The 14599-nt window shown below is 58.4% G+C and overlaps 1 protein-coding gene across 1 annotated transcript; it reads left to right on the forward strand.

The window, feature by feature from the left end:
• Positions 1-9282: 9282 nt before the first annotated feature.
• Positions 9283-13755, forward strand: CDKN1A (cyclin dependent kinase inhibitor 1A). Its single transcript, XM_082069246.1, has 3 exons — positions 9283-9335; positions 11419-11828; positions 12361-13755. The coding sequence occupies exons 2-3, from the start codon at positions 11426-11428 to the stop codon at positions 12408-12410; spliced, it is 453 nt and encodes a 150-aa protein (XP_081925372.1). The 5' UTR covers positions 9283-9335; positions 11419-11425; the 3' UTR covers positions 12411-13755.
• The last annotated feature ends 844 nt before the right edge of the window (positions 13756-14599 follow it).

The raw sequence follows: 14599 nt of genomic DNA on the forward strand, positions 1-14599 counted from the left end.
GGTGTGCAGCACACAGTTTGTCACAGCAGCTGGGGCAGAGATGTTTCCATCTTGTTCTTTTTAAACTAATTAGTACTATTTATGGTTGAACCTTATCTTAAAGGCCTTTTTTTTCTCATAACCTGTTGTGTCTGAGGAGCAGTTGAGGAAGCTGGCGCTGTGCACCATCGCGGCTCCCCAGCAGAGGTCGGGGTGTCCCCGCCGGCCGATGGGCCCGTCTGCCTGTTCCCTGTGTGGTTTGCTCACAGAATGTCCCGGCTGCTCGGGGATGTTTGTGTTAGCGGAGCGGCAGGCAGCGCTGAGCTGCTGTCATGTGCCACCCAATGCTGCCGCTGCCAGGGCTGGTTTGCAGACTGCAGCTCTGCGCACGGTGGTTCCTTTTGTGGGCATGTGACAGGGAGGGAACAAAGGGGACAAGTGGCCTTCGGTATTTTCAGCTATCAAGGGGAATCCAAGGCGCTGGAGGCTGCCCGCTGTGGGGAGGCAGGTTGTGGTTTTCTTGTGCGAGGGAGTCTGCAGAACTCTGAATGTGTATCAGTTTTGTGTTTCTGAGGTCAGATTTTATTCCTCAGCTGAATGGAGCTGGCGCTGAAGCTGGGTCAGTGCCGCTGTTCACAGCAGACTGCTGTGTTTATGTCACCAGGTGGGGCCTTGGGAGCAAAATTAGCAACTTCTGAAGATGGGAAATGCATAAGTAGTGGCTGTGCACAGTGCTGCTCCCACGGTATAATTAGCAAGTGTTACGTTTAATGCAACAAGTTCTCAGATTTAATGTTTCCACTTTGCTTCTATGAGAGGGTGACGAGACTGGGAGCACTATTGACATGGTGGCAAGTGGTTTTGCAAAGAAAGGGATTTATTTCTTTTATGTAGATGCTCTTTGTTTATGGCGGAGAACATGATTTTAAGAATGTGCCTTGCACTTAGAAAGGGGAGAGGTTAAATATGTTCATTCTTCCAGTGGGATATGTCCCACTGACCTGCAGAGAGGTTCAGCAGAGCGGAGTCGTGCTTGATTGAGAAACTGCAATCTAGTGAGCACTGACGGGGTTCTGCTTAAAAAATTCATGTTTCAGGTGCCTTTGGGGAGCTGCTGAAGTTCACTTGCAAAATAAAAGGCAAGTGGTGCCTCTCCCTGCTTCTGTGGGGCTGTGTGAGCAGGACTCGCTGCTGGGAGTGACAAGTGCCCTGGCAGTTCTGCAGCTTTTCTCCTCTTTTCACTCCCCAGTTTTACTTTCTCCTGCTCGTGATCTCATCACCACGAGGTGGCAACACGTCTCCTGGCAAAGCGCCGCCGAGCATCGGAACGTTTGACAAGCTTTAATCCCTGTCCCCATACCCTGAAAATCCCGTCCCAAGACGTCAGCTGAACTCACCGTCATGAGTCATCCTGCTCTGGTGCTGATGTAGCACAGCGCCGCTTCAAAATAAAGTGAAAAAATGAGCATCAACCCCTTTAGCAAACAAGGCCGAAGGGCAGAAGGTGCAATTCCAGTAGCTCCAGTTTGACCTTAGATCTCAGCATGAGGCGATAAGTGTGTAGAGGCAGGTTGGGTCTCCCTTCCCCTGTTGCTCAACCCTGGCCAGCTCCAATTTCACACCTACACCTGCCAAAAATACACAAAATAAAGACAATTTTTGCTTGGTGGCCATTGCGCTTGTTTAACAAAGCAGAAGCAGCAGCATCCCGGCCCGCCCGTGCCGGGGCGTTCTGGCTTCCTGGAAATCCTGTCACCGTCTGGCTTTTCTGTTTAATTTCTGAAGCTCTGCTGCGACACTGCTATTAGTTACGTTTTGTTAGTGCCCTTCAAACAAATACTGTTGTGGACTAAAATAAACACGAGGGCCAGACAAATATAAAATAGACGATGCAATGGGAACGCTATGTTCCCAAGTGATTCATTCATCTTATTATTTAATAATTTAGCAGCTGACATAACTTGCAGTTGAACAAATCTTCGCATTGATTCGAGGGGCGTTTCTGCTCGGTCCTCAGGAGGAGTTGGAGCTGTCAGATCTGTAGGAGTGATCCCGGTTGGAAAGGGAAACGTCCCTCCTTCCCGGCTGGATTCTGCCCCTGATTCCAGCGATGTCGCTCCCCGGAATTCATCCTGTCACCACCACAGTCAGACTGTCCCATCTTCAGGCGCTTCACCGGCCACCACACGCGTGCCGATCAACTGGGATGTACTGACGGTGTGTGTGACAGCACCACGGCGACGCCGTGTGCCGCGGCGCGCGAGGCCCTTGGCAGCGCCGCAGCCTCCGCCGGCGGCCCCGGCTCAGGGTGTGGCGGCGGTATCAGGGTGGGGCACCGTGTCACCCTGGGTGTCACTGTGCCGGCTGGCACATCGCTCCTGCCAGCTGTGACACAGCTGCCTTATCTCTGCCGCGCGCAGACGCCGCTTTGCCCAAACTCTGCAGTTTTCGGCTCGGAAGCCCCGCTGCGCCGCCCGGCCCGGAGCCTGGCGGAGGGCTCGCCGTTGCTGTTTGCCCTCAAATGTTTGCAATCACTCATTTCTGACTAACACCGACGTTATTTGCCGTCACATTAAAACGCGATCGGTCACCGGGGACGCCCGCTGGCTGGGCTGAGCGCCGTGGGGCCTGGCGCTGGATTGATGGGCTTTTCATGCGTTACCGCAGCGCCTGGCTGGGAGGAGGCTGCCGCAGCTCGAGCGATAGGCTCCAGGTGTGGTTACGCTGCTGCTCCTGCCAATAATAATTCTTCCTGCTGCCTGCTTGACAAAACCTGGGTGGTTTTTGACTTACAAGTTCAGGTCTTGATGTTTCACCACCTCCCTCCTCTCTTTGCAGTATATTGCAGTTTATTATCTGTAAATCTCTTCGTTTCCTACAAAGCTCAAATTTGTTACAGGGGGATGAGAGGGGCTGTGGTGCAGCATCCCTGCTGGCGGGCGACACATGGGACGTTTTTAACCATCTCCAGCCTCTGTTCTGCTACTGACAGCAGCTCCATGATACAGCACATTTCCTTTCCCTGATGTAAGCTGGAGTCTGGCAGGCGAGTAGAGAAACCAGCGAGGGAGCCCGAAACCGAAAGAAAAAGGGTTTATACTGGCACCTGGAACTCCCCGGCTCAGATCCAGTTTGGTGGAAGGAGCAGAGCTCCCCCGCGGCACCGGCAGCGCTCCGTCCCCATCGGTGGATCTGGCCCGGCTCGGTGCCGGCGCAGGTTCCGTGGGGGGTGAAAGCTGCTCCGTCACCCCAGCTCCAGGAAACGCTGCTCCGCACCAGCGACACGTGGAAGGCGAAGTGCCATCGACCCTTACCCCGGCGTCTAGGTGGTGGCTGTCGTATCGTCACCTTTACTGGAAGTTGTGCACACACAGCTGTCCCCTCCCATTACCGCGGCTCCGCGCAGAACCGCGCGCCAGCGCGAATCACTGAAAGACAGCCGTCCGTCTGTCTGTCCGGGACACATATTCTGCGCTCTGCCCTCCAACCCACTTCGGGCATCACTTTCCTGATGGGTCCGATCTGCCCTCCCCTCTGCCCCAGCCCCACTGCTCGCCCCCCAGCACCAGGGCACAGTGAATCACGACCCCGTGCCCGAGGGAATAACGAAACCTGCGCCACAAGCAGGTCCAGGAGTGACACACGGGAGGGAGCGCAGGGACTCGCCTGGCGGACGCCCCGTCCTTTTGTCCGACCGCCCCGGGCAGAGGGTGCTCCGCCGAACCGCAGATTATTTTTAAAGCAGGCGCGGTGAGCAAGCGTTAGTCAACAGCCCCTTCACGGCGATAAAGGGCCGGATCCTGCTCCTGATGGATTTCAGGAAAAGCCGCGGCTCTGGGAGCAGTAAATCCCCCATCAGCATTGCTGTGCCACACGTGTCACCCACTGGGGAGAAGGAGCATCAGGTGCCAGCTTCCCCTGGGCCCGGCTGCACCCAGAGCTGCCGAGGGCTGGGGATCTTGTGCGCTGTGGACGGGAGCGAATCTGCCCCACACTCCACTTGGTTATTCCCACCCACACGGCAAATCCTGCCCTGAAGTTCCTGGTGGGCCTGGAGAATTGTAGAATCACAGAATAGTTTTGGTTGAAAAGCCCCTCAAGATCATGGAGTCCAACCATAACCCACCCTGGCACTGCCCCACATCCTGAGAACCTCATGTCCGTCTGTCCATCCCTCCAGGGATGGTGACTCCAGCACTGCCCTGGGCAGCCTGTTCCAATGCCCCACAGCCCTTTGGGGAAGAAATTGTTCCCAGATCCAACCTCAACCTCCCCTGGCACAACTTGAGGCCGTTTCCTCTGCTCCTGGCGCTTGTTCCTGGGGAGCAGAGCCCGACCCCCCTGGCTCCAAGCTCCTTTCAGGCAGTTCAGAGATCAGAAGGTCTCCCCTCAGCTCCTGTTCTCCAGCTGAACCCCCCAGCTCCCTCAGCCGCTCCATCACCCTTGTGCTCCAGCCCCTCACCAGCTCCGTTCCCTTCTCAACTCGCTCCAGCACCTCAAGGCCTTTCTCGCCATCAGGAATGAATGCAGATGTCCCTGTCCCCCCCACCTGCTGCCACCCCCCTGGGATGCCTCTCTGCCTGTAGAGAACAACTGGCTGCCATAAAACCCTTCGGATGTTTTGAACATCCTTATTCCCCACGAGGGGCTCTGCAAAAGGCTGGAGCCCGGCCGGCCGCACCGTCCTGCCCTGCTCACGGGTCGTGGGCAATGAGGTGAAGCAGCAAGAAAATAAAGGGGCAAACGAGCCCGAATTGGAAGCCAGGTACCCCCTGCCGCCCTCGCCGGGCACTGAACAATAAGGCTCTTTGCTGCCAGCCAAAAAAAAACACCCACAAAGCCTCCAAGCTGCTCATGGAAAGTCAGTGAAGCAATTACGTTAATGACTATGAATGGGGCTAAAAACAATCACGGATGAAAATGAGTGAGGGGCCGAGTGAAGCGACCGATTCATCGCCCGGCTCCGCATCCAGGAGTATTTCCAGGAAGCAAAGGCCCCGTTTTAGGGACTGTCTCATCCCCATTTGTGCTCGGTGGGACTCGGTTTCCACTCTGCTGGCTCCGGGGTCTCATCAAAATGCCTTCATAAATGGAGCGAACAAGGGCTGTGTATGGCGGGGAAACCGTCAATTAACACGATCCCAGTTCTTTTAGGGGCAGAGTTAATCAAGCGTTCAGCGTTTTGTCATTCTTGTCTTTCTTTCCTGGGAAAATCCTATTAGTATAAAATCACTTAATTGGGCACTTCAAAGAGCTGATGGGAAAACAGCCTTTGCCGGGATATAAACGCCATTCAGCCCAACACTGGGTTCATTTAGACTTCTGCTGGAGCGTGAGCGTTTCATTAAGAGCCTTCGCCTTTCCCACTTAAAAGAAAAAAGCTTGTTAGTAGAGATAATAAAAAACAATCATCTTGGAGATTTGAATCTTGCTTAAGAGGGTTTTTAATGCTGGAACCCGCGGGATTTGGGGTTTGTCCCCGGCGGAGCCTCTTACCCCTGTGGTCAGTGCGTGTCAATGTGAGCCCGGCGGTTTCACACCTGCACGGGTGTCCCTGCCAGGAAAAGCTGTTTGGGGAGGGACAGTCGCCCTGTGTCCCCTGGAGGGGGTGACAGCCCCGTGGGGTGCAGGACGGTGCGTTTTGCAGGGTTGAGCCCCAAATCGAGCAGGGTTGTGCTCGTCCCCGCTCCCTGTGCCAGGTGGAGACCCCACGGTGGTTCCCCCATTCTCAGGTTGTTTCCCTGCGTAGAGATTCGGGTTTTGCAGAGCTCACATTTATCCCATGTTGCAAAGTAAGTGTGCCCTGCTCTGTCATTGCAACCCCGTCCCGAGAGGGCTGAAGGGCGCCCGGCTGCCCAACTCTTGGCTGTTTCTTCCCCCTAAAATGGTTGATCTACCAGGAATATTATGTTTTCCCCCCAAAAAAACCACTTCACACACACCTTGAGCCTCCGGATTCCAAACCTCACCCCGCGGGGCAGAGCTGGGTGAAGAACCACACCATCGCTCCTTTTGCGGGCAGCGCTGGCAAGCCTGTGTCTGGGAAAACATTTCCAGGTCAATTATATGCTTAGATATTAACGGCATTTTGCGTTCAGCCTTTACAAAATCCTTACACGTTCACGTGCATTTAAACCGGTCTGAGCTCACCGAATGCGCCGCGCTCCCTCCTTGGCACGACCTTTGGCTCTTCGCTTTGGGGTCAGGATGACCCGAGGCGGCTCCGCTCTCCCCATCCTCCGCCTCCTCACCCACGGCCGGACCATCCAGACCCTCGTTCCTTCCCCCAATTCGAAGCGTTCCCCAATGAACCCCCCGCCCGGGTGCCCCCGGCTGCTCCTGGTGTCCCCGCAGAGGATGAGACCGGGTGGCAGAGCCGACGTGCTCGGGCACGTTCCCGTGATGCAACCGCGGCCGCGCCGGCGCTGGGACGGGCTGAGTCACGCACAACGTGTTCGCATCCGCGTCTGCAGCGGCGTCCGCTCCCTCCACATCTGCTTGCTTAATATTTAGTGTTTTCCTTATTTAAGGACATTTCTTTAATGTATTCCTTTTTGCTTCCAGCCATTAGGATGGGGTTTGCAAGCAAATTATGACGGATTCTCACAGGTGGGGGTTTGGGCACCTCTTGGGTGCTGGGGACAAGGGGAGGCGGCAGCTCCGATGGCGGCTGTGGATGGTGAGAAGGAAACATCCATCTGATGCTGGTCCCCGCGCCTCTGACCTCCTACACTGCGTGTTGTTGGGGCCGAACATGAGTCACCTTTGGGATTTTTTTTTGAGTTCCTGCGCCGCCTTCTGTATTAATCACACTTTTTTTTCCCCTTTTTACTCCTGGTGGTGCCGCTGCAGAACTGACCATGGGCCGTCTGACCCACCCCCGGCGCCGTTCCTCTCCCCACTTCCCATTTCCAGTAACCCCTGAGCTCTCCCCAGAGCAGCTGGAGCTCCCAGCTCGGGGGCACGAGGACCAGGAGCCGGAGCCGAGTTTGCACCAGCTCCCCATCGCGGGCACAGGGACCAATCCCCCACCGAAAATCACAGAGATATTTACAGACTTGATTTCCCAAAGGAAAAAAAAAGAAAAGATGGATGTGTGATTAATTTTGTGGCTGGTTTTGCCCCGGAACGTGTTCCCTGTGAAACCAGGGATGTTCGCACCAGCCGGGCTGGTCGGTATCTCGCATCACTTTGCTTTTTTAATCCTCCTCTTGCATCAGCGGTTTCTGGAGTCCGCGCGGGTTGCACAAGCCAGGCCACTCCTTCCTCCAGCACTTCGGGCGCTCGTTTGAAAAGCTGCCGCTTTGACGTTCCCGTTCCCTTTTGCATATTCAGGGGGCTTTTCTGGATTAAAAAATAAAAGCGTATTTGAGCGGCGAGCACGGTCAATGCTGCTCCACCCGAGGGTCCCGCTCGCAGCTGGTGATGCCCATCCCTTTGGTGCCCAGCGTGTCTCCCTCGCATCCCGCGGGAGCGGAGCACGGAGCTGCAGCTGGTGCCCAGCGCGTCTCCCTCGCATCCCGAGGGAGCGGAGCACCGAGCTGCAGCCGGCGCGGAGCCGGGGCTGGGGAGGAAACAATCGGATCTGCTGCTGCATCCCACCCTCCGCAGTGCGGCTCCACGCGCTGCTCCTGGCCACCGGGAGCAAAACTCGCTCCTACAACACCTTCCCCGTGATGAAAGGCTTTCCAGCCCCCCGCTCCTCTCCCTGTGTGTTACTGGGTGAATTTGGGAGCGTTTGGGTGCAGACCCCAGCTTTGCCAGGGTGGTTTCTCTGCAGTGTTGGTGTTAACTCAGGATGCTTTCACGTTTCCCATCCCCCTTTCTCCTCTCCTCCCCACCCCACCGTGCCCGACCCGCAGCAGCCAAGGGGCTGAGCAGCCACACGCACCCAAGCGCAGCCCCTTGGCCGGGCCAGCGCCGTGGCGGGGGGTGGGTGACGGGAAACCCTCCCGCAGGCTGGGCAGCCTCCAGCAAACATGCCCAAACATATTCTCCAGCTGCTCGGCCGCTGGGAAGCTGCTGGTCCAGCCGGGCAACACACGGGTGTTTCGCACACCAAGGGTCCCGCTCAGCACCCACCAGCTCCAGGGCCTTTGGGGGTGCCGGGGTCTCCCAAATGAGCGCTTTAATTTGGTCTTTGTCACTTGGAAGCGTGTTGTCACCTTGTTGCGCCCCGCAGGAGCACGTGTTTGCATCCTTGCTGCCCAAGTGGTGGTGCCCGCGGTGCCTGGGCAGCTCACGCTGTGCTGGGGGGTGCTGCAGGATACGCCCCCCGTGCCCTGGGACGACTCCGAGGGCATCAGCTCTTGTGCTGTGGGGCAGGGACAGACCCACGGACAGGGAACGGGGGTAGGTGCCCTCTGTTCCGTCAGTTTAACCCCGGCAGCAGCTGCCCGGCGTTCAGACCTTTCCTGCCTGTGGATTTGGACGCATTTTCCAGATAAGCCACAGATCCCTCCAAATCCTCCCCGCAGGTTCCTGCAGGACATGCACGGACTTGTTCCTCCTCCTCATCCCTGCCCGAGACCCGGACCAGCAGATCCTTCCCCAAACCATTTTTCTCTGGCCGCAGCCGGGTGCTGCGGGTTCAGCTGGTGAAGCTGAGCCAGACCCCGGCCCAAAATCCAGCAGGAGAGGCCAGGGACAGCGTGTGTGGACCGGAGGGGCTGAGCAGTGCCCGGGGACCTGGGCAGCATCATCCCAGGGTGGCTTCGAGGTTGGTGTCCAGAGGGGCTGAGTCTCCCCTTCCTTAATCCATTGTCCCCCTTCCCACAGTGACCCGGTGGGGAGGAAAGTTGGGGGGCAGTGGGGACACCCCCCGTCCAGCCAGCTAAAGTGCTGCTCTCTAAGACATCGTCCCATGGGGAGGGTGCACCCCTGTACCCCTGATGGGGGGTCCCTGTACCCCTAATGGGGGGTCCCTGTATCCCTGATGGGGGAATCCCCTCACCCACTGCTAGGGGGGTTACCGATGGGGGGTCTCTGTACTGCCTAGGAAGTGGGTCCCTGTATCCTGTAAAGGGGGATCCCTGTACCCCCGATTGCGAGTGTCACTTCATCCCTGAACAGTGGAATCCCTGAACCCCGTGATGGGGGGTCCCTGAATCCCCTACTGGGGGGCGTCCCGGCGCTCGGTGACCGGGGTCCCAGCACGTTCCGGCCGCACACGCTCCCGGGAGCGGGGACCGGGATGGGGACGTGTGCGGCGACAAGGGCCGAGGCGGCTGCCCCGGGGGCCGGGCCGGGGCGGGAGGGAAATCCCGGGTGACGCGGTGAGCAGCGGAGGCCACGCCCACCGCCCCGGTATAAGGAGCGGGCGCTGCGACGGGCACCGGCCGCCGGGAGACGCGACGGTGAGTGCGGCGGCACCGGGGCGGCCCCGCGGGAGCGGCGGTCGGTGGCTCCGGCCCTTCCCGTTGACCAGGGGGGTGTCACCGGGGGGGCCGCCGGTGTCCGGCTCGGGGGTGGGGAGCGGGAAAAGCCCCGCAGCGGGAGCGGGCGGCGGCTGCGCCCCGGTGGCCGCGGCCCCAGCGCGGGGGAGGGAGCGGACTCGCTCCCGGTGGCGGGGCCGGGGGTGGTTGTGCCCAGGAGGGGGCGATGGGGACCCCCACCCCCAATCCTCTGGCGGGCGCGGAGCCGCGGTCCGGGCTGAGTCCGCCCCCCCGCGGTGGCGGGGCGCGGTGCGGGGCGCGGCCGCGCAGCCCCGGCGCGGAGCATCCCTGCGTGGGGGCGGCCGCTCCGCGGTTGGGATAGGGATACCCCCTCCCGAGGGCTCCGGAATAGCCCCCGCGGGCTCATTCCTGTGATGAGCGGGGCGGTCTCTGCCCCTTCCCCCGCGGAAGCCCCTGGCGTGGGGTCCCCCCGGCTGCGGCTCCATCCCCCCCGGTGTGGGTGCTCCCAGCCCCTCCTGCTTCACCAGCTTTGCCCCAACTGGTGTAACTGGTCCCGGGTGTTGCAGGTGCCTGTGGGGCTGGTGAGGGTGTGTGTGTGTCCCCGGGAGCGCCGTCACCTCCCAGCACGGCTGGGTGAGGTTTTAGTTCAACCGTGCACCTGTGTCACCTCCTTAGGCAGCTCCTGGGGCTCCTCTCCAGCTGGGCCGCAGGAAACCTCTGGCTTTGGAGAGGCTGCTGAAAGCAGCGCCAGCCCTGTGGGAGGGGACGGTGACCTGGCCCTTGTCCTTCCCTATTTGGTGGCTCTTGGCAATCTGCACCCATGAGTCAGGGCGACGCTGTTATCTCCAGCGTGGGGCTCCGGGTGGCACCTGGGCCATGGCGGTGGCCCGAGGACAGGGCGATGGGCGCCCGATGCCGGTGGGGAGGGCTGGCGGGCGACTGGTCAGGGTGTCACCGCTTGTCCCCCACCCGCTACCTGCCTGGGCTTGCCTGGACATGCTGGGACTTGCCTGGTGGTGAGGTCACCCTGCTCATGCGCTGCCAGGAGATAGGAAACTGCATGTCTGTTTTTACTCGGAGATGCTCAGTCTGGGTTGGGGTGGCCCCTGGGTTGGGGTGGCCCCACCATCGCCCCGGATGGAGGGGCTCCAGCTGCCCACCCATGTTGGGGGGGGTGTGCCTGGTGATGTGGTGCAGGCGATGTGGAGGGGCTGGGGGTGCTGAGTTTGGGCAGAAGTATTTCCCACAAGAGGCTGACACCCATCTGTGGGGATGATTGAGGATGGGGGGTGCAAGCCTGGGGGTCTGTTGTGATCCTGGCTTTGGGAGTCCCAGGTTGTGCGGGCAATGACAAAGCTGTCTTGCACACAGGGATTTTATTTCTGTGAATACTTTGTTATTTTTAGAGCAGATTTGGTGAGCACAGCTCTCTAAACAGGGTCGAGCCTTAGCTCTGAAAACCATCAAATCCCAGAGTGTTGCTTGCTCTGATAAGGAGGTTCCTCATAACCACGAGCCGTGCGAGGGATCCATCATACGTGGAAGGGGGGGGCTGCTGGAAGGGAAGGCTCTGCCACTTACTGTGAAGGTCAAGGCTTTTGGCACCAATTTGAAACAAAACAAACAAACAGGGTCTTGTCTCCGGTTACCCAACAGCTCCTTGCAGCTAAAGAGGGTGGTTAACAAAGTGGTCAAGCCTGTGGCATGTTCTTGCAATTGCTTAAAAGGCTTCCTTGGGTTCTTGAGATGAAGAAACTGGCCAGAAAAACATCCTGTTGCTTCACTTGCCCGTGTGCCAACTTGCCCTGTGCCTGCGTGGAAGTGGGAGCTTGGCCTCTGCCCAAGACACCACTAAAATCCCAAATCCGAGTCCAAGATGAGCGCGGGCGGGCAGAGGTCCACTCCAGGCTGCCTTGCGTTAGAGCCCAACCCAGCTTGTCCCACCTCAGCCACCACCTGCTCTGCCGCGGTGGCAAATGTGCCAGCCCTTGGGCTTGCCCGCGGTTTGCCCAACACCCCGTAACTCGCTGTGTTTTCCTCGCAGCCCCACGATGCCCCTGTCTCAGAGCAGGGCCAGGCAGCTGCCGTGCAGCAGCAAGGTGTGCAGGAACCTCTTTGGCCCCGTGGACCACGACCAGCTCCAGAATGACTTTGAGGACCTGTTGAGGCAAAACCTGGAAGAAGCTCAGCAGCACTGGAACTTCGACTTTGAGACGGAGACTCCCTTGGAAGGACACTTCAAGTGGGAGAGGGTCTTCCTGGATGAGCAGCCACCCCAGGAGGTCCGCAGCCTGGTCAAGATCACCGGCAGTGAGAGCAGGAGCTCCTTGGTCCACAAGGTCTCCCCCAAGAGCCGTCTTGGCAGGATTTGCCCTGAGGAGTCTCAGCAGAGCTTGGAGATTCATAGGGCTGGTTCCCCAAAGAGCTTGAAGCGTGGGCAGAGCACCATCAAAGGTGAGGCCTGGAGGGTTGGTGGCACTCCATGCATGCTTGGTGGCACTGCTGGTGTCATGGCTTCCCTGGTAGGGACAGATGGAGGGGACATGGGTGCAAGAGCCCTGCCTGGCTCCTGGGCATGGGGAGGGACCACCCTCCACGCATCGCTGTCCTGGGAGAGCAGAGTCCATCTTCCCAGGGGAAGGGGCTGCAGACTTGGCTGCCTGTTGGTTGCTGGGGGTGAGGCAGGGGGCTCACATCAGGCTTTTGGGTCTTATAGCTGGAGATGCCCCAAAATAGTTCATGACCCTCCATTCCCATGGCCTGAGCCTGTCTCTGAGGTCAAGGGCTGGGGTGGGAATGCAGGTGAGACCAAATAGAAGAGAAAATGGACACCTACAGGCTCTTGTCTCCAGGTGGTGGGTGGTGGCTCTAAAACGCAGTCCACCTGGGCCAGGTTTTGGGTGCTTCTCTGGGGACACCTCCCTGTTCCGCGCACTGTTCCAGGTGGGCTGGGGGCACTTTCCAACCCTCTTTTTCTGCCTTCCAGACTTCTACAGCTCCAAGCGGAGGATCGTCCCCGACAAGCCCAAGCCGTGACCTGGTGGCACTCAGCTCTGCCATCGGGGACAGCTGCTGGCACTGTGCCCTGGGGGTGTCCGTGGCTCTTTCCCCCCACCCTGGACTGTGCAAGCTGTCTGTACAAATCAATGTAGAGTCTGTAATTCCCTATTTATGAGTAGCTCGGGGGTCCTGAGGGACCTTCACTGTGTGCAATGTAGAGGAGTAGCCCCCGTCGAGGGTCGTAGCCCCACGGAGGGGACAGAGAACTGAAACAGGGCTGGTGGGACTAAGGTGTTTCCCTGCCTGCAGGCAAGAAAGTGTCTTCTGCCCTGTGCTGGTGGGACCAAACAGCATCCTTGCGCTGTCCTGCTGTGGTCCTTCCCCTGCTGGCCACAGAGGACACTTGTGTCCCAGCCACCTGGTGGCACCAGATATCTTTAAGAAAGGGTCACCCGCATGGATCGTAGAGCCCTGGGACAGCCTGGCCCTGAGGCCACCCTGGCTGCTGGCACATGGGGGTGTCCTGTTCCCAGCAGGATGGACCCGGGGTGGCAGGTCCATGCGTGGAAGCAGAAAAACAATGACGTGGGGGCTGCTCCTCCCCACAGCTGCTTGGGGGAGGAAACGCTGTCCCTGGGCAGCCCCTCCCTTCGGGTGACTCACCGGTGCTGTCACCCATCAGTTGGTGACAAACCCGCTGGAGGTCCCCAGCGCTGGGCTCATTGTGGGACCAACACTGCCTGGGAGGCTTCGGGGTTCCCTGGACTCTGCTGACCCAAAATCCCACTTTCTTAACTTGTTCTTGGCTTGTTGAGTGGTGCTGCTTGTCCTGCTGCTCCTGCTCCCTCAGCACTGACCGGGCTGGGGACCTGGCCGGGTTGGGCTGCTCGAGGGAGGAAGGAATCCTGCTCAGCAGCAAGGATGACATTGAAAGATGAAATTGTAGCTTTTTTCCTGGACTTTTTCTCCTTTGGGGTTGCGGGGAGAGAGGACCCTCACCTGGCTCTGTCTTCGATGGCCTCCGGGACCAAGTGATGTCCTGGAGCGAATGCCGCTCGGTCCCAGCGCTGAAGGATGAGTCCCTGCCCTTGAAGGACTCGACACTGTCAGGTCTCAGCACTTTTGTGGGGTCCATCTCCTGCTCTGGTGGATTTGGGCCCTGGAAACTGGTGCAAGATGGTCCCAGGCAGAAAAGGGACGGGGTCAGCCTCCCGCCTTGCACCGCCATGCACTTTGCTGTCAGAGAAGCTGGCAAGCCCCCAGCACTAAATGTTTATTTATATATATTAAAAAATAATTGCTATTAAGTGTATGTGGGGGGCGAAGGGAAAATCCCTGTTTGTCTGTAAGTTAACTCTGAATAAACACTTGTGTAAGGGAATTGGCGTCTCTGTGTTAATGGGAATAACCGTGCTGGGTCGGGCTGCGGGACGAGGATGCTTGGGGGGCCTGGGGGTCACTGTGGGGGTGCAGCCCTGAGCTGGGGGCTGTCCCTGGGCTGGGGGGGGCAGAGGAGGCTCCAGCACCAACCTGGCTGTGGGATGGGGCTGTCACAGCGCCGGGTGGAACATCATCAACATGGGGTGGCTGAGGGACCCGCTTTGCTCAGAGTGAAGAGGAAACAGCTGAGCCCCAAATTTGCCCACAAATGCCCAAGTGTTGCAGCCGAGTCGGCTGCAGCTTCCTTAGGTGAAGTGGGAAATGGGAGGGAGCTGGGGGGTGTGATGGGGCACAGCTGGTTCCTGTGGGAGATTCCAGCAGCTTGATGGGGAGAGACGAGCAGAGCACCAGCCTGTGAGCCAGCGTGCGTTAATCCTAATTATAACCTAATGATAACACTTTGTATTTCACCTTATTATTTTAGGATTTTACTTGGGTTTTTTTTCCCATTTTGCAGTTGAATTGGAGCAAAACTGCGTGTGAGTGGCCCGGTTCCTGCCCTGGCACAGCGGAGCGGTTGCAGACTGTGGGCAGCCCGTGGCTTTGGTGCTGCCTCTAAAGCTCATCTCATAATTCAGGCAGGAGCCTTGGAAAATAACATCAGTGCAAGCAGCACAGTGGGGGACATCTCCACATTTGGGGCCAAAGAGTGTATTTTTCAGGTTTGCTCTGTCTTTGGTGGGATGTTAGAATCTGTGGCTTTATAGTCTTGTAGCGTGGGTTATTTGAACTCTTAAAAATAACATTTGCTGTTTCTCTGGTGCTTTTCCTGTGCACAAAACACC

The sequence above is a fragment of the Streptopelia decaocto genome, assembly GCF_964273445.1.
Source record: "Streptopelia decaocto genome assembly, chromosome: 19".
Lineage (NCBI taxonomy): Eukaryota > Metazoa > Chordata > Aves > Columbiformes > Columbidae > Streptopelia > Streptopelia decaocto.